The 19,849-nt window shown below is 47.7% G+C and overlaps 1 protein-coding gene across 2 annotated transcripts in view; it reads left to right on the top strand.

Annotated features, from left to right (window-relative positions):
- The window catches only part of SPTBN5 (spectrin beta, non-erythrocytic 5), a 2,054,098-nt gene that overhangs the window by 30,081 nt on the left and 2,004,168 nt on the right, over window positions 1-19,849 (top strand). For both annotated transcript variants that reach the window (XM_078659643.1, XM_078659644.1), the window contains exon 2: window positions 18,624-18,763. In XM_078659643.1, coding sequence (XP_078515769.1) covers window positions 18,653-18,763 — 111 coding nt within the window. In that variant the 5' untranslated portion in view covers window positions 18,624-18,652. The remainder of the gene's footprint in view (window positions 1-18,623; window positions 18,764-19,849) is intronic.

Consider the following 19,849-nt stretch of genomic DNA (forward strand, 5'->3'; position numbering starts at 1 on the left):
TGGGCTTGAGGTGTGCTGCCCAGTAGTACAGTCTTAAGTTAGGTAGGGCGATACCACCGTCGTACCAGCCTCTGTGCAACTTGGATTGCGCAATGCGCGCAGGGAGGTTCCCCCAAAGAAGGGTAGAAACCAGCGCTGCCACTTTCTGGAAAAAACTAGGGGCCACGGGATAGGGTGTATTTTCGAGGACATATAAAAACCGTGGCAACGCCATCATTTTATAAAGTGCGGCTCTGCCCAGGAGCGTCAACGGAAGACCCGACCAAAACTGCACATCTCGTTTAAATCTATCCAGGTGGGACTTCAGATTTTTATTCATGAATTCCGTTGGATCCCTAGTGACGTGAATGCCCAGGTACTTAAACGATGAGCCTGCTATCACCAGAGGGCACTCCTCGCCAAGGCTCGGAGCCTGCCCCTGCAAAACATATATTTCCGACTTGGCCCAATTCAGCGTATAGCCGGAAACTCTGCCGTGTGAGTCACAAATGTGCAACAAAGCCGGCACTCCGCGTTCGGGGTTGGTTAGATAAATCAACATATCGTCTGCGTACAACGACAGTCGGTCCTCCCCTCCCCCACACCATGATATGCCCTTAAGGAGAGGCGAGGTCCGTATGAGGGTTGCCAGGGGTTCCAAGGAGATCGTGAACAACAGGGGTGACAAGGGACAACCCTGTCGTGTGCCCCTCCCCAGCGGGAACGTGCGCGAGATATGTCCATTAGCTACCACGTGTGCCGCAGGGTCAGTGTACAGCAGCTTGACCCATGCAATAAAGCGGGGCCCGAAACCCAAGCGCTTCAGTGCCTCAAAAAGGTACGCCCATTCTACGAGGTCAAACGCCATCTTAGCGTCAAGTGTCAAAATCACCGCTGCTTCTCCGATAGAATCCGCTCTGGCCAGCACGCCGTGCAGCCTCCGCAGGTTCAACGCCGTGTTCCTGTGCGGCATGAACCCGGATTGATCCGGGTGAATAATCGACGACAAATGGGGCAGGAGTCTAGTCGCTAGTAGTTTAGCCAAAATCTTAACTTCGGCATTTAGCAAGGATATGGGGCGGTAAGAGGAACATTCATCAGGCGGTTTGCCCGGTTTAGGGATAGTTACTATGGTTGCCACTCTCTGGTCTGGCGGAAGGGAACCCTTCTCCAGGCATTCCCTAAACATCTCCAGTAGATGTTCACTGAGGGATCCAGGCACAGCTTGATACCATTCAATGGGTATGCCGTTGGGTCCCAGTACTTTGCCCGGGTTCAGTGCGCGGATCGCCAGCTGCACCTCCTCAGCGGTGATGTCCGTTTCTAACTCCTGTGATGCTTCCGGGGACAAGGTTTGGACCTCGATCGGAGCTAGGATGTCAGCGGTCATCTCAGGAGTGATCACACGTTCCGGGGTGTACACTCGTTCAAAATGGGTCGCGAGTAACTCCGTAATACGTCTTGGGTCAGTGTGTATTACCCCATATTCGTCCTTCAAGCGTTGGATCCCCCTGGAGCTGCCCTCCCGTTTATCAAGCCATGCCAGCATTTTCCCAGCTTTTTCGCCCATCTCATAGATCCTATTACGAGTGTCGGCTATGTGCCCTTTTACCTGGATACGTAGGTGATCATCGTATAGTTGTTGTTGAAGGGTAAGTGCATGCAGGGTTAGTGGAGAGGGGTGCTGTTCATGGGCTGCTGTCCGAGCCTGTAAACCCACTTCCAAATTAACTAATTCCTGCGATAACTGTTTTTTATGACCCGCGATGGAGTTAATGGCCTGTCCCCGCAGGACCGTTTTATAGGCTTCCCACAGTGTCTCCGGGGAACGCACTGAGTGTATGTTTTCCCGGAAGAATTGCTGTGTTGTATTCTTAAGGGCCTTGCGAACCTGGGGAATCCTGAGGTAGGCAGCGTGAATGGGGTAAATGCGTCTGCGTGAACGTGCCTGTGAGGAAAGTGTTAGCGAGAGTGGTGAATGGTCTGAAATCCCTCTTGGATGGATCGTAATATCATCTATAAGTCGGAGTCCCTCTCCCAGCGTCATGAAGTGGTCAATGCGAGAGAGACTGCCGTGCACAGCTGAGAGATAAGTGTATTGTTTTGTACCAGGGTGTAAATGCCTCCATATGTCAGTCAGTCCCAAGGCCGTTACAAATCGCTGAAGGTAGGGGACCCCACCCGCCTGAACCGGTGTGGGGTATCTATCAAGTTGTGTGTCCAGAACTGCATTAAAGTCCCCCCCCGAGGATAATCTCACCCTCGGGGAGAGGCAGAAGAAAGTCACCCAGTTTCGGGAGGTGAACCGAGTGCAACGCCGGTGGTATATATACAGACACTAAATTAAGAAGTTTACCCTCCCACTGCCCCTGCAGGGCCGCAAAGCAGCCTTGGTCATCAGTTTTAGTAAGTAAGGGGATGAAACGTGTGTTTTTTTGTATCAGGATGCCGGTCCCCCTGGAACCGGACGTAAACACAGAGTGAACTAACATTTTATATCCTCGTCTATCCAAGGCCTTGGTAGCCCCTCCTACCAGATGCGTTTCTTGCAGTAGTGCTATGGTGGGTTTCTGTCTCTTAATAGCAGTCAGTACTAGCCCTCGTTTGACCCTATCCCCAAGACCTCTCACGTTCCAAGACAGTAATCGTAAGGGAGGGCATTGTGACTCAGGGTCCGCTACCCCCCCAACTGGGACCGAATTATCAGCCATTAGGTACTATGGGTTCCATGGTGTAGTGGCCAGGGGGTGGAGCGGGCATGGCGGCCATGCCGGTGCATAGCGAAGGGCCGAGGGACATCATGGAGGTTTATGATCACAGTCAATCCCACCCATCTCGCATCGACTCATACTGATAGTTAAGCATTGTCTTCGATTATTTATAAGCATTCCTAACTGTAACAAAACGACCCCCTCCCCAATCCCCCTCCCTCCTACCCTGCCTAACGGACTTTCAACTGCCCGCCACCCCAACTGAGCAGAGTGCTTGACCCATCCTGCAACCAGAGTACTTGCGTGTAGGGGGGAGAGCATCTCCCCGAGCAGGCGGCATCCCTGCGTGCCGTTGGTGCGTCCGCGCCAGAGTCCAATTGCAGCTATCAAACAGTGTCAAAAAGATCAGCGATTGCCCTGTCCATGGAGCTTGGAGTACTGGGTTCATTCGTCACCATCAGCCCCCGCGAAACCACGGGACGGAGAGTTCTCCGCTCCTCCACGCCCTGACGTCTGTGAGCCAGCTCTGCTGTCGCCTCCGCGATCCTGGGTAGACCTGTGTCTCCTCCGCTGTCGGTCCACACTATGCCACCCCTCAAGCCAGTCCCGGGCCGTTTCTGGAGAATCGAAAAACCATACTTTTTTGTCCGCCACCACTCGCAGTCGGGCCGGAAAGATCATTGAATATGGCAGTTCCTTTTCCCTCAAAGTCTTCTTTACCTCCAGGAATGTTCTGCGCCTCCTAGAGACCTCCGCTGTGTAGTCCGGGAAGAAGGCAAGTTTTGAATTCTGTATTTGGATCGGCGGCGCCACCCTTGCGGCCTGTAAAATGGCGTCGCGGTCTCTGAAATTGAAAAGACGTGCCAGTATTGGTCTAGGCGGACCGCCTGTTCTCCGTTTGCCGCCCGGCACTCTGTGGGCCCGTTCCACTGAAAAAAAGTTCGAAAGGCCTTTAGGTTGGAGTCTGGTTTTGATTAATTCCTCCACATACAGGTCCATGGCTCCCTTGTCTTCAGATTCCGGCACTCCTAAAATACAAACGTTATTGCACCGGGAGCGCCCTTCTTGGTCATCCAGCTTGTCTCTGAGCAGTTTATTGTCCGCTTGCATTCGTCCCATCGCCGTTTGTAACTCGGACACGTCTTCAACCAGCGATTTAGTGACCACCTCCACCTGTTTTACCCTTTCATTAATTTTCTGGAGGTCCGCCCGTATCAGGGTGACCTCCGTGGCCGTCGCTCCCACCGTCGCCTGCACCTGAGCCAGAGCCGCCAGAACGTCCTCTAACGTGGCTTTCTTCGCCCCCTCAGACTCCGACGTTTTCCCCGCATTCTTGCGCTGGTCTTGGGGGGGAGTAAGCTTCTCGTAAGCAAATTTGTCCAATTTGGCCTGAGTAGCGCTATGCCTGGGGCCTCTGTTGGACATGATATCGGTCTTGCGGACTTCTCAGACCCGCTCAGGCCCGTGATTAAAGCAAGGAAGGCCGGTGCTGCGTGATCCTGTCGTCGACTGTAGGAGGTCACGTTAGGCGACCACTGCCGCAGCAGCCATCCGGAGGCTCCCCGCTACCGCAGGTCTTTATCACGCCACCTTGGCGGGCGGCTCCGCGGGGGTGGTTATTGGAAAAGCCCTGGGCCGGGCGTGAGTGCAGCGCCCAAGATGGCGGGTCCGGCTGCCCGGTTCTCTGCGCTGTCGGCGGCACCCCAAAGCGCGAGCACTCAAGGACCCACTGCCACTGGGTGTCCTGGGGCTCCGCCTATGCCGCCGGAAGAGGCTTACAGAGTGTCCCGGCAGTGCGTCCCGGACTCCGGTACATCCGGCCAACCGCCGCCGCCTAAGGTCTATTTCCGGCCAGGTCCTTAGTTTACGCAACTCCGCTGTCTCCAGGAGAGCGTTAGGCCCCACCTCTTGCTGATCTCAGCCAAGCGATGTCGCGCTGTTTCAGGGTCTTCGCCGTCTTGAGAGTGAACCATCGGGTGCCGCACGGCCTCTGGACGCGATCCACCTCTCCAAGCACTTTAAAAATCAGGATAATTACGACGGATTGCCGTGGGAAGCCGCCTCCTCACGGGAGCCCTCCTAAGCTGCGGCCGCCATCGTTGGCTGCTAGCCACGCCCCTCCCGGGTGGTGGACTTTTGATGATTAACCCCTATATTTTGTCAGTGGCATTTTTGTCGGATTCCCAGCTGTCCGGCTCAAATGCACTGCGATGTTACCCCTTTCAACAAGGGTTGCAGGAAAATAGGACTAAAGATTATGTAAAACAGAATAAATTGTATATTTAAACATTGCATGGCATTTTGAGGTCCACTGATAAGGCGCTGTGAATAAAGCTGAGAGCAAATGGGGCAACCTATGGGGAGGAATCAAGGTAAAAGCATAGGAGAAACAGGTCTATCAGTCAATATTTGTGGACAGCGAACCAGAGAAACCAGTCCATGGAGAATGGGTATCTTGTGATGTGAGTGACTGTGAATTTAATATCTTGGAAGGGATGGCAGTGATCTGACCCAAAGTGGCTATTGCTGTGTTTGGCCACAGGCTCAAGGGCTCACTCACAGACTCACACTGGAACCTCTTTAGGCTATCCGGATTCCGCATGCGGTAGGTCAACCAGGTGCTGGACATCTGCACTGCAGAGTAGGATCCTGGGACCCTCAAGTTTGGGTTTGGGACATTTCTTCCACCACCCAAGCGACTTTGAGTGGAGATGGGCTTGTCAGTGGAGGCTAGTTGAGTACCTGGGCAGGGCCAGTGTGGGTTGTATCCCAGAAAGGTGTGTAAAGTAACAAGTACATGCTGGTACAGGGCAGACAGTGCTCTCCAGACACAGTCAACACTAAGTCAACTGTCCTTGTAGATAGCTGGTTGCTGGTTCTGGGACTGCCCACCTTATCTCTCTGTTAAGTGATAGAGGAGGCAGCCCATGCTCTGTGATTGCATCTTTGAAGTCTTTGGGCTGACTGTTGACTTCCACGCAGGGCAGGTCAGCATCAGGGCAGGCCAGCATCAGGACTGGTCAGCATCAGGGCAGGCCAGCATCAGGGCAGGCCAGCATCACAGCAGGTCAGCATCAGTACAGGCCAGCATCAGGGCAGGCCAGCATCACAGCAGGTCAGCATCAGGGCAAGCCAGCATCATGGCAGGTTAGCATCATGGCAGGCCAGCCGAGCTTCCGCAGGGTCGCCGGCTATGTTCTAGCATGAGTGATTGGACAGGAAGCATCTCTACTTCCAGGAAGCACCGCTGCAGGATCTATGCATGTCTATTTAAACATAGGTTTTCTCCCAGATCAGGTATGGCTCCTGCTCATATTCACATTTCTTGGCAGTCAGGCTGCAAACAATGCCAATCAGCGCCAGTGCATCCAAGCAGTTTGAAATCGCAAACAAGCATGTTGGAGCTGATTTTCTTTTCTCTGAGGGGATGCTGGGAATGGATCCATCTTGCATGTTTCCCAAAAAGCACTGTCTGTGTTGTGTCTATGAACCAAGAGGTATGTACTATCTCCATTGGCCTTGTCTGGAAAGAAACCTATTATCCTCTAAAGAGAAAGAGGAGAAGTGGGGAAGGCAGGAGTCAGCCCCCAACTTGCACTCATGTTTATATACTGACAAGAGGTTTGTGTTTATCTAAAGGTAGCTTTAACCACAAGTGTACTGTAGATACGCGTGATCAGCCTTCTGCCCTCCCTCACTCAGATGTTCACAACTGAAACAACCATCTGGTTCATTTTAAAAACACACAGGGACCTCATGTTCCACAGGTCACTGGACATAATTTACCTAAGAAGGCCAGTGTGCATCACCCCTGGATGCAGACATTGTACCTCTAAAAACCATAAACATGAGCCACAAAGGTATAAGGCCAAGTGAGCCTGGAGGACAAAAGGGAAAATGTCAGGGGTGGAACAGATGCACAGAGGGTGGGTGACTTCTGTCCTCACAGAGGTGACGCACCCTTTATGTGCTGGGCCCTGTATGTGCATCCGTCATGGGTAGAGAAGGCAATGATTTGGAGCAGCAAGCGCCACGTAGGCGGTTGGGACACCTCTTTCAATACAGAACAGGGACGTTGAAAAATGAATCAGAGCCGACACACCACTGGTGGGTAGTCGAGGCAGTTCCGAACAGGATTCCGATTGTGGTGGGTTGGGTTCCATGCTCCTAAAGGAGCCATCTTGTGAGCGCTGGTTAGCTCCACAATTGCTAACGCACCGCTCTGTCACTTTAGAAACACAGGGATGCGCCCTATTTGAAATAATATGGTTCACCCCTGTGTTTCCTCCTAATCCCCCAAATCGTAATGTTTTTTAAATGATTGTTTATGTGCTAGAAGGGACACCTTCCTGCACATAAACAAACATTCATGGTTTTTTGCTCTTTCTATGTGTACTGCACAATGAAGCACACATTGAAACAGCAAAAACGAGGAGAAATAAAGCAGTGGTGGCTGCCAGAAGAGAAGCAGCGGCGGCTGCCAGAAGAGAAGGGTGGTGGGCGGGTGGGGTCGCGCAGGAGAAGTCACAAGGGGGTGGGGGAATACAATATAAAACATTTTTTAAACGTTCCTATTGCCACTGGCCCCTCCAGCGTTGTGCTTTCTTATGCCGCCTCTCCTCTTCCTGCCTGCTGGTCCCAGCAGCCCCTGGGACAGACTCTCTCTCGGGGATTGGTCTGAGCAGGCAGGACAGACGACCTGCTCAGACCAGGGTGCCTGTGGGGTTTCTCCAACCAGGCTGCTCAATGCAGCTGGGTTGGAGAAAATCTAAGTGCGCATGTGTGTTTTGGTTGGCCTGAGGCGGCAGAGAAAAACATATATGTGCAGTTAGGGAGTGGAGTGCACTAGTATTCCTCCTCCCTCTTTCCCCCCCCCCTGCTATACCTTGGCCCCACCCCTCGCAACATTGCTGGCTAAATGTTGGCAAATGTAAATTAAAACGATGCAAGAACATCGCTTTAATTTACATTTGCTGGCTATGAGCCAAGAAGTGAGGCGACACTCCTCCGCCATTGCGGAGGAGCCGCCACTATGTTCCTGTGGCGATAGGGGCTTGTAAATATGCCCGTGAGTATTTTTCACAACACTGGCTGGCCTTTTAATGGTTCCTTAGGTTTATTTTTTATTATGCAAACATTGCCTTTACAAATATAACTTTTCCAGGTAAGGGAGGGTGCTGAGACAGGAGGACATTAGGGAAGATTCCTCTAAATCCCTGTTTCGTTAAAGGAGTCAAACATAACTTGAGTCTGGGAAAATCAAGCCATCAGCGGTGTCTGAAAAGTTTACATATGTGTAATGTAACATATGTAATGTGCAAATCCAACAGCACAGTCCACTCTCTGGTGCATATTGTAAACCGCCCTCCCAATTGCTTTTCGGTTTCTTTAATCGATCTGAGTCTGATTCCACACACCCATAATCTTCTAAATATAGCGCCTCCTGTTTAAGATGCTTCTGCTACTATAAAGGTGTTCAGCTATAAAGTTTCATTGCTCTTGGAATTTGGTCCGGAATATATCTAATACCGTATATAAAATGTAAGGAAAGACATTCCGAAATTGACTTATCATCGTACAGAAAACGGAGGAATGTTATGATGAGATGTGTATGGGCTCAGACGTTCTCCAAAACTAAGCATGTTTGTAAACTGCTATCCCTATGGGTGCAACCAAGCCCAGGAGATCTGTTCATCTTTTGTCTGGTTGACTGAGAGTCGAATGCTGTGTGTGTGGAGAGCTGGTGGGGGCAGAAGAGATTGGGAGCCTGAATTATTTTATTGCACTTAAGTCTATATCATCTTTACAATACTTTTCCAGGAATGTTTTATGGTTTAAGTGCCATAGAAATAGGTTACTGTTGTAGAATGTTAAAGGATTTCTTAATAAATCTTTAGTCGAACCAAATGTTCTGTGACCTCAAATATAATGTAATTGCAGAGTCTCCGGCATACAAACAGCAAACTATGGACCCACTGTACAAAGGGGATTTACGACCAGAAAGACTACTCTGTGCAAAAACACAGGGACTTAAAATAATGCTTTTTTCAATGTACCAAAACCCTTGTGCAAGACAGGAAAGTGTTTGGGCCAGATGTACGACCATTGGAAACTGTGACTCGCAATTAACGAGTCGCAATTTCCAATGCACAACAGTGTCTGAGACACTGTTTGCGATTCCCAATGGGGTCGCACATTGCATGCCTCATGAATATTAATGAGGCTGTCTCAATTTGTGACCCCATTGGGAATGGCGGGCACTCCCAGGGATGGTGGTCTGCTGGGGTCAGCAGACCACCATGTCTTTGACTGCTTTTAAATAATGCATTTTTTTTCTAAATGCAGCCTGTTTTCCTTAAAGGAAAACGGGATGCATTAAAAAAAATTACTTTTCTTTTTCATTTTTAAGGGCTGGTAGTGGTCCCTGGGACCACTGAGTGCCCTTAAATAATGTTTGCATGTGCAGTCACAAAGGGGAAAGGGTCCTCTGGGGACCCCTTCCCATTTGGGAGGGCTTTACGGCCCTCTTGAAGATGGTGGTAAACTGTGAGTCTTTTGCTTCCGCAATTGCGGTCGCAAAACATTCTTACATGGCTCATGGGGTCGCTATTAGGAAAGGAACGCCCCTTCCCAATAGCGAGTCGCAAAACCTTATTTTGCACGTCGCAACTTTTTGTGAGTCGCAAAATAGGGTTTGTACATGGGCCACATGATTTTTGCATGCGCAAACGACTCTAAAACCCATTTGCGCATGCAAAAATCGGTCGTACATCTGGCCCAGAATAACTTCCAAAGGGTCTTTTTGCGACCCTTTCTGTTTCGAAAATTGAATGGTGTGAAGGGGTCGAACACTTTGTGGTTTCTGACAGCAGTTGTGTTGAAAACCACTGATTTCTTACTGACTATCAAGCTGAGTTGGTAACTGATTTGAAACAAGCATTTACAATGCAATAGGCCTCTGGATTGCCAGATTTTGAGCTATTGGCATTGCAAATGGCAATGGCTTGTATAATATTAAAAGGCATTGTCATTTACAATGCCAATAGGTAAAACGTTGGCAAAAGCAAGACCTATTGTATTGCAGAGCATGGTGTCCGTGAAGCAACGCAGCACTCACCAATAAAGTAAAAAACAAAACAGAGCGCGGCGGTCCTGAAGCGGCTTTGCGCTCAACATTATAGATGAAAAAAATGAAACTGAGCACGGGGTCCCTAAAGCGGGCGCCGCACTCAGCATGCAAGTCAATGAGAAAATAAATAAAAGGTGAAAGAACTCGCAGTGTCTCTGAAGCAGATGCCACGTTCTTCTAAAAAGTTACAATAAAAAAAGCATTGCCTTTGTGCCGCGAATGCTGTGGGGCTAGGGGGCAGCCATTTTTAAAGTTAAACTGGCATAGCGCTCCATAAGAAAAGCGGCTGTCATTGTCCTGCATGGGCACGCTGCAAATACAAAAAGCAGCCACCATTGTCCCCATTAGTCAATAAACAAAATAGTGCTCACCCACTTATAACGCGAAACGTGTAACAAACCAAGTAAAAGGTCTAGTCATCGTGGGAGGTAACAAATGCAGACAAGGCGGTACCAATGAAGGACTAACAAGCCTATTTACGAATCCGAAGCCAGCATTTACGAAGGACAATGGCACAAGCCAATGGCAAATATGAGTGGAGGGTGGGTGGGGCTTCCAGTGCATACTCCAATACAGCACCCTTGTAGAGCGAGCAGCACTCGACCTAAAAATGAAGCTGTCACTGACCTACAGCTTTCCTTTGGGAACTGTGGCTTCCATCCTCAGGGGGTAGCAGACTAGTCCAGGGGACCACTGGATGCTCCTCAAAACCTGTCCCTTGAGGGGAGTTGCTTTAAAAAAATGCCTTAATTTTTTTCCCTTACAACACATGGATGGAGGTGTGCTCTCTCTTGCAGGCCATTCCGGGGTTCGCGGACCTTCCCATTGGGTCTCAGCATGTCTCTATACCAATTAATATTAATTATGTAAGAGGTTTTTCACCAATTTCATGGGAATCCACATTTTGCAAAGTGACCGATAAGTCGCCACTCACATCCTAAAATAAAAGCCAGGCTGGTATGGAACAATAGACTGCACTGCGAATTACATTTTAGGACAGCTAGCCCTACATCCCTTCATGCGCCTAACACACAACTGTTTACATTCAGACATCTCCACGTTCATCTGCATCTACACATACCCCACAAACCCGTTCTTTTCTCGTACGCAAAGTCACACATGCACGCTGTGCTGTATGTACGTATGTGGTATTGACATAGCGCCACTCCTGCAGAAAGACAGCGGGGCGCTGTACACTGTACAGGGTCCAAGGCAAAGACAGTCAATGTGATTGGAGGTTATACTACTGAATATCAAGCCCAAGAATATCGACACGCGTCAAGTAATCTTGCTCACTACAGCTACACAAGTCTTTGTTCTTGCTCCCTCCATTCGCTTGTACAACACAGTTTGGAGGGTCTCTCCGTTATTATGTGCATATATTGGTTTTGTACCTGCGGTGTTGCTGTGCACATATCTAACAATGTCTCCTTAACTCTACTCAGGTAACTTTGGGGCATATTATCAAGAACGGCGTTAAAATTATCGCCGCTTTAGCTGCAGGAAACTGCTGCTAAAGCGGCGATGATGGTCTTGATAATATGCCCTTGTGAATTCCCATAGAAGCCCATGTTCTGGTGTGAACCTGGGCTTCTATGGAAATTCACAAGGGCATATTATCAAGCCCATTACCGCCGTTTTAGCGGCAGTTTCCTACTGCTAAAGCGGCGATAATTTTAACGCCGTTCTTGATAATATGGCCCTTTGTCTCTCAAGTTTAAAGTGTTTTAAAGCCCTTGATCACATTTGCTCTATATTTGCTTTGTGCATGCATTTGTGGTCTGAGGCCCTAACACAAGACTGCAGAATGCTGGGCCTTGTGAGTTTAAAGTGCTGATACCTGTGTGGCTAGGGTTCGGACGTCATATTCCTCTAGTCTGGCCACCTCAAGTGCACCTGTGAGCAGAGAAAGACAACAGCAAATCCTTGACCTGAAATACAGTTCTGTGCTTCACCGTAAACCATTTGATGGCCCCATTAAATTAAAAGAAATGTAGATGTTCTGTAAGAGGCATCAGCATGTCTGCTGAAAACAGGGTCAGATTGTCCTTGGCAGATAAAGTGACCACATTATTGACAGTAAAAAAAAAATCTGGCTATGAGCGAACATTAACGTCCAAAAGTGTTAAATGGGATGCGAGAATGAAACCCAGACGCTGGCAAAGGTGCAGGAAAGAGAAGCAGCCTTATTTTACCCTATTTGTTCATGGAACAGAAAATTCTAAATCTTTTGACTCTCAAGAAAGTACACCAGGAGGGTCCTTGGCCAGCCAATTGTATCCCCTAGGGTAGCAATATCCAGGCCCTGAAAGTGTCTGGGATGTAGGCAGAAAGGCTGAGGTGGAGTGAGATGGAAAACCACAATGTAAAAAAGAGGGAAGAGATGAGGCTGCTAGGGAGGGAACTGCAGTGTGCTGGGATGAGGGAGGCTTGGGTTACAGTTAGAATAAGGGGGCGTTGAGGGACTGATGCAAAGATGCTGATCGGTCCATTGAAGTGTTAAAGCGCCCATATTGTCCTTTCTTCTTGCTCTATTCTGAGGTCTCCAGCCACGGGATTAGAAAAGCTTTTTCACTATTATTGCTTCCATTGTTTGAGTAAGCTACTTTATCAGTTATCAGCTGATTGACAAGACTAGAGTCCACCTACCATGCCTTACTAGACCTTGCAGCTAGAGAAAAAGTCTGGCTACCAAGGCCCCCGCCATCGAGCGCCGCAGGTGCACAGGAGGCTATAAACTTGCAGGGCAGCCAGCTATCACTGTCACTGATGCATTGCCCAATATCTACCTGCATGCTATGGGGGGCAGCCAGCTATCACTGTCACTGATACAGTGCCAAATATCTACCTGCATGCAGTTGAGGACAGCCAGCTATCACTGACGCAGTGCTTAAAATCTACCTACCTGCCTGTAGTGGAGATAAGCCGACTATCACTGTCACTGATACAGCGCTAAATATCTACCTACCTACCTGCAGTGGAGAGAAGCCGGCTATCACTGTCACTGATGCAGCGCTAAATATCTACCTACCTACCTGCAGTGGAGAGAAGCCGGCTATCACTGTCACTGATGCAGCGCTAAATATCTACGTGCATGCTATGGGGGACAGCCAGCTATCACTGTCACTGATACAGTGCCAAATATCTACCTGCATGCAGTTGAGGACAGCCAGCTATCACTGACGCAGTGCTTAAAATCTACCTACCTGCCTGTAGTGGAGAGAAACGGGCTATCACTGTCACTGATGCAGCGTTAACTATCTACCTACATACCTGCAGTGGAGAGAAGCCAGCTATCACTGACAGTGATCCAGTGCTCAAATCTACCTACCTGCTTGTAGTGGAGAGAAGCTGTCTGTCACTGTCACTGATGCAGCGCTAAATATCTACCTACCCGCCTGCAGTGGAGAGAAGCTGGCTATCACTGACACTGATGCAGTGCTCAAATCTACCTACCTGCCTGTAGTGGAGAGAAGCCGGCTGTCACTGTCACTGATGCAGCTCTAAATATCTACCTTCCTACCTGCAGTGGAGAGAAGCCGGCTATCACTGACACTGATGCAGTGCTCAAATCTACCTACCTGCTTGTAGTGGAGAGAAGCCGGCTGTCACGGTCACTGATGCAGCGCTAAATATCTACCTACCCGCCTGCAGTGGAGAGAAGCCGCTATCACTGACATTGATGCAGTGCTCAGATCTACCTACCTGCTCGTAGTGGAGAGAAGCCGGCTGTCACTGTCACTGATGCAGCGCTAAATATCTACCTACCCGCCTGCAGTGGAGAGAAGCTGGCTATCACTGACACTGATGCAGCGCTAAATATCTACCTACCCGCCTGCAGTGGAGAGAAGCCGCTATCACTGACATTGATGCAGTGCTCAGATCTACCTACCTACCTGCAGTGGAGAGAAGCCGGCTGTCACTGTCACTGATGCAGCGCTAAATATCTACCTACCCACCTGCAGTGGAGAGAAGCCGCTATCACTGACATTGATGCAGTGCTCAGATCTACCTACCTACCTGCAGTGGAGAGAAGCCGGCTGTCACTGTCACTGATGCAGCGCTAAATATCTACCTACCCGCCTGCAGTGGAGAGAAGCCGCTATCACTGACATTGATGCAGTGCTCAGATCTACCTACCTACCTGCAGTGGAGAGAAGCCGGCTGTCACTGTCACTGATGCAGCGCTAAATATCTACCTACCCACCTGCAGTGGAGAGAAGCCGCTATCACTGACATTGATGCAGTGCTCAGATCTACCTACCTACCTGCAGTGGAGAGAAGCCGGCTGTCACTGTCACTGATGCAGCGCTAAATATCTACCTACCCGCCTGCAGTGGAGAGAAGCCGCTATCACTGACATTGATGCAGTGCTCAGATCTACCTACCTACCTGCAGTGGAGAGAAGCCGGCTGTCACTGTCACTGATGCAGCGCTAAATATCTACCTACTTACCTACCTGCAGTGGAGAGAAGCCGGCTGTCACTGTCACTGATGCGGCGCTAAATATCTACCTACCCGCCTGCAGTGGAGAGAAGCTGACTATCACTGACACTGATGCAGTGCTCAGATCTACCTACCTGCTTGTAGTGGAGAGAAGCCGGCTGTCACTGTCACTGATACAGGGCTCAATATCTACCTACCCGCCTGCAGTGGAGCCATCTATATCTTCGCCCTCCACACGAAAAACCAGTTTAACTATGGAGCTGATGCCCATGCGCATTACCTATGATAGGTGGAGTCACCAAAGCTTGTTGCTCGAAAAGACTTCTTCGAACAAAAACAAGTTGCAGTCGTCCAAGCTAACACTAGATGGTTGGAGAATGCACAGCATGTGAATCTCAACATGACATGAACAAATGCTTGCAGGGTAAATAACATTTTTATTTTCACTTAGGATGAGCCTGCTTTGTAATCACCATATTTTCAATGGTTAATCGACCCCTTGATAAGGGAACGGCAAGGCCAGGTAAGGGAGTAGGGTGTGGTGGGTTTCCACCTTTGGAATTTCTTGCCTTTCAAAGGAAGTTAGGAAATTGGGGGCAAAGTACAGTTTAAGGTACAATTTGAGAGAATTACTATGTGGGCGTTGTGGCAACAGTGAGAATAGTTGTGCTACCTCACAATTCTGTAATATAATTTTCAAAGTGACTTCAGTGTTTTACCACTCAGCTGATACTACATAGAAGTACTTAATAAACAGATATTATGGTCACAGATCTAGAAAGTCTCAACTAGATCTCAACTAGGACCACAGCTCTTTTATCACACTAAAATCTTGTAAAACGCTGACAACCTCAAGCAAAAGTTAGGGGACCCCCTCCAAATCTACTCTAGGTCAGGGAAAAGAGGGGAATAAATGTACACAACAATATATATTTTTCCCTCATAGACCATTATACTTTACCATTTGACATTGTTCATATACTTCATCAGTTAGCTTTTAAAGTAAAACAGTGACAGCGAAAATCATCTCATTATTCTTTTTATTTTATCAAAACATTTCCTTTCTTTTTTATCTTATTTCATTATTGATTTTTATCAAAAATAGTTTTCTTCTTTTTATCACATTATGTCTTATGGTTTTTACTAAAAACACATTCATAATAAACAATTCTTAATCATAGGCTGTTGGGGCGGTTGCACTGCTCACAAGGCCCACTCGTGGGCCTTTTAACGAGTGCCCCGGAGTCCCTCACTGGGCCTGTAATCCTTCAAGATTCAAGCAGTCAGCTAATGTAGTGCAGACCTGCAGTGCATTGATGGGGGAAAAATGAAGGATAGCCCAGCGAATTAGATCCAAAATTACAGATTCCCCTGGTAATTCAGGGTTTACCACAGAATTCCTGCTAATCCCACAATCCTGAGCTAGTAGGACTCCTGTCTTGTTAACTTTGGGGGTGCAGAATTAATAACCCCCATTTTTGAACTCAGAATGAGGCAACGAGTGTGTCGTAAACACCTTGAGATACATCTCATCCATAAGTACGTCTCCCTTTCCTCTCTTACTCTTAGGACATATTAGCCTGCCCAGGAGTGCCTAAAGTAGTTCTACCTCCAGGAGCTCTTTATCCACCCTTCAGATTCCTGGATCTACAGATATGTGGAGAGGGAGAGGGAGAGGGATGGCAGCCAATTGTGCACCAGTGCAGGGGAGAGCTCAGGGATACGTCATATTGTTGTAAATATGACATATCCCTGTGCTTGTGAAGTAACACAACGCAGCACAGCCAAATAGCTGCGACATCGTGCTGCATTACTTTAATGCTACTATGGCCCCATATTTAAAGGCATCTCTATTGCTCATTGACCTTCTGAACTCCAGCATCAGCATTTGGGGGTGCTGCAGCCCCTCTCCCCATGCCCTTACTTCCAGTGCCTATGCTTGCTATAAAATGTTCAGGTTATTGAAACTTGAGAATTGTTTGCATTGGAATCAGTGCCCGTGCATTGTTCACTATTGCTTCCATCCAGAGCTGAAAATAGTTTATGTATGTCCCAGTTTGGGGTTGCTTGTGTAACTGCCTAGACAGGATCTGGCTTAGCAGTTCGGCTCGACTGTTCCCTTTGGAGCAAGACGAAGGCTGATTTGCATACAGCTGTTTCTTGTGTCAGGTGGGCAACAATTAAGGTGGACTGGATTGTAGCCTAGAGTAATTAATTACCAGTGCCAATAACAATGGCAATCCACCCTTCCCGTTTTGTCTCAGGATTATCTGTAATGTGTTGTGCACCACTGATACAGCATACAGGGGCAGAAACAGTAAATACCTGTAGAAAATTATACATCATTTAATCCAAACCAGAGACTACCATCAGACAGCCCATGTGACTAGCCCACGATCTTTCCAAAGGATAACTACACTGGGAGATGACTAGCTGTATAAGGGCTCAGATTCTGGTATTCCCTTAAATATACCTCGAAATCTGAATCCAACTATTGCACTCAGAACCTGTTGGCCTTCAGAAAAGGTTTGAAAACCTGGCTCTACAATCAATGATAGGTCTGTTTCCTTTCCATTTTTTCCTTCTGTTTCAGCTATGGGTCAGAAAGCGCCGGGACACTCCTCGGAGTAGCGACACCCATAAGACACCCATAACATATGGTTTAGGACTATTTTGAAAACAGAACTCCTGACCAATTGAACTCAGAACAGGGGTAGTGGTTGAAGAATATTGAACATGGATACCCTACCCTATCGGGTAGCAACTTCCAATTTCAAACATTAAACTATTTAATTTCTGCCAGAACTCCGAAGTAATCTTAAATCGACATGCAGCACTTTGCACATCTGAAATATTTACATGTAGCTTTTTCTATAGCATATTTCAAATATACTATCTTGATGTAGGGTTTTTTGGTAAAAACAGGAAGATTGGCGCTCAGAGTTGTTTGCGTTATGTTAACTATGCTGGGAGTGTGCGCACGGTGCTGCCAGGTTGGGGGAAATACCTTGTAACCCCCGTGAGTGTGTGAGTCAAAGAACCCACACCAATAATGAGTACACAGTCCTGGATGCAACAACAAAAGTACAACCGGCTGGTTGTTCTTTTGTTGTTGCATCATGAACAACACACTGGTGTCGACCGCAGAAATTTGAACTATACGAGACGGTAATACCATAGTCATATCCTCATCACATGTGCCCAGGACTGTGTTCTCATATTTCAAATATAGTTTCCCATAATAATATTGCTTCTTTCAGGCTTTTGTTGGTATTCAGCCACATTCCAACTTACTTTCTCCATTATCTTCCAATCTTTGGTGGTTTAGTGTTCCCAAATGTAGGGTCAGCGCACACTCCAACAACAACTATTCAAATTTTTAAAGGGTAACAGAGAATGGGCATGATTCACAAAGGCCCTCTGCACTTGTGGCAGATGCCCCGCCGTAGTGGCGGAGTTTTTGCACACAAGCGGAATCTCCGCAGTGAGAATTCTCATTACGGAGATTCCGCCTTGATTGCGGAGACCCCCCCACGATTTCAGGGCATCTGCCATGAGTGCGGAGACCCTTTGTGAATCGGGCACCGTGCCTTTGGTTTATGTGAGCACACCACAAATCACACGAACCACTGCATTCAATTAGGGATCAGCTATTGAAAGTGTAGCATTGCACAGGGAAGACACAGTGGGACTCCGCAAGATCCCAATTGCAGGCTACTGGGACATAATCTTGAAAAAAATTCCAGGCCGAACATAGCACCGTCGCAGACACAGGGGCTGCTGAACACATTTGCATGCGCGCCTATGCGTTCCAGAACATAAGTAGTAACTAAACACGCTGGGTGGGGAAACGGGTGTCGCTCCAATCATGTTATATTGCCACCTGTTTGTTTTTCTTTGTCACACACAGTATTACCTGCCTCCCTAGTTAGTAGACCATCACATAGATGCTTGGATATACACACACCAACAGGGCACTGGCGTAGACCTGAGCTCAGCATGGGACACTAATGAAGAACGAGAGTGTTATGCAGAGTCCTCAAGAGCTATTGGTAAACGCAATAAGCAGGCAGTAGTTAAGCAAGAGCAGGTATTATATGATTACATGCATTGTATCGTATATTCACACAGAGGAAATGTAGTAATATGGAATGACAAATGTGAATGTCTACTTTGTTTATGAAACCTCTAATAAAACAGATTTAAACAAAAAAAAAATTAGGGAACAGTTATTGACCTATGTGGAGAACTTATTAAGAACTAGTCTTGGTTACAGTTCTAGAACGTGGGTCCCAGGGCAGAGAGTGCTGCAAACAACGAGAGGGCCTAAATGTCAAATATCAATCTGTTGTTTTCAGGGTAGGGGAAGGAACAAAGACATTTCACCATGAGTGATGAGTACCATGAGGGTCATATCAAGAACCTGCAAGAGCAGCGCATGTCTGTACAGAAAAAGACCTTCACCAATTGGATGAACAACATCTTTGCTCAGGACACCGTAAGTACAGCAACTTCTATGTATATTCCCCTCTACTCGTCACCTATATTTTTCATTATTCCCTTATTTTATATAAGCACGTATTCTTATTTCCTGTGTTAGCCGCTGGTATTTACTCTCTATCCCCTACTTTGAAAAACATGGCTTTATGTCCTCTCTTTTCACATTATTTTTGAGAAATTTTGTAGTTTTATGTCTTTGTGTTGGTTGCAGGTATTTTGTTTTTTCCCATTCAAAGGAAACATTCGTATTTCTGTACTGGGGTTAGACATTAGTATATTCTATGTCAACTCAAGTCCAAACTCTTCTTCATCGCCATGCAGACTTGACAGCCAACCAGCAAAATCATTGGAATGGGTTGGCCCAACTTGGGAACCTAATAAGTGAAAACTCTTCCTCCCATTCAAAATTGATACTTTAAGGGCACTACTGCCTGTAATGATGCACCAACAAAGCATAATCTTTGCCTAGGGATATACTGAATAATTATTGATTGAATGATGATTGGACCCCGTTTATGTAGAGCTCTGTGATGGACGCATAAGACCTGGAGTGTCATTCACTGTTCTACAGGCAGCCAAAGAAGTGCTTTGAGATGTGGAGAAATGAAACAGTGTGATAGAAGACCCTCGAGAAGCCTGGTCGTTAGGCTTTAGATCAATTGTATTTAATATAGGAGACCTGCGGGAAGGCCAATGTAAAGAGAGTTACAATAGTCAATGTGTGAAAGAACAATGGCATGGATCATCAACCAACGAGTGCGGGCAGAAGTAACACTGTTGTCTTGCAAACTGAGGGCCAGATGTAGGTCGCCAAATACCGGTCGGTAACGGCCGATTTCGGCCGTTACCAACCGGTAATTGGTTTTCGAGATGTAGGGGCCAATATTTTACAGATTCTGTAAATTTACCGAATCTGTAAAATACCGAATCGGTAATTTTACCGATTTGGTAAAACCCAGATGTAGGTAGCACTGTTCACAGTGCTACAGGCCTTCAGAATTCGGTATTTTACCACCCAATCCAATTGGGTGGTAAAATACCGAATCCAGGTGTGCATGCACATCTGTGCATGCACACCTGTGCC

Source organism: Lissotriton helveticus, chromosome 9 (genome assembly GCF_964261635.1).
Source record: "Lissotriton helveticus chromosome 9, aLisHel1.1, whole genome shotgun sequence".
Classification (NCBI taxonomy): Eukaryota; Metazoa; Chordata; class Amphibia; order Caudata; family Salamandridae; genus Lissotriton; species Lissotriton helveticus.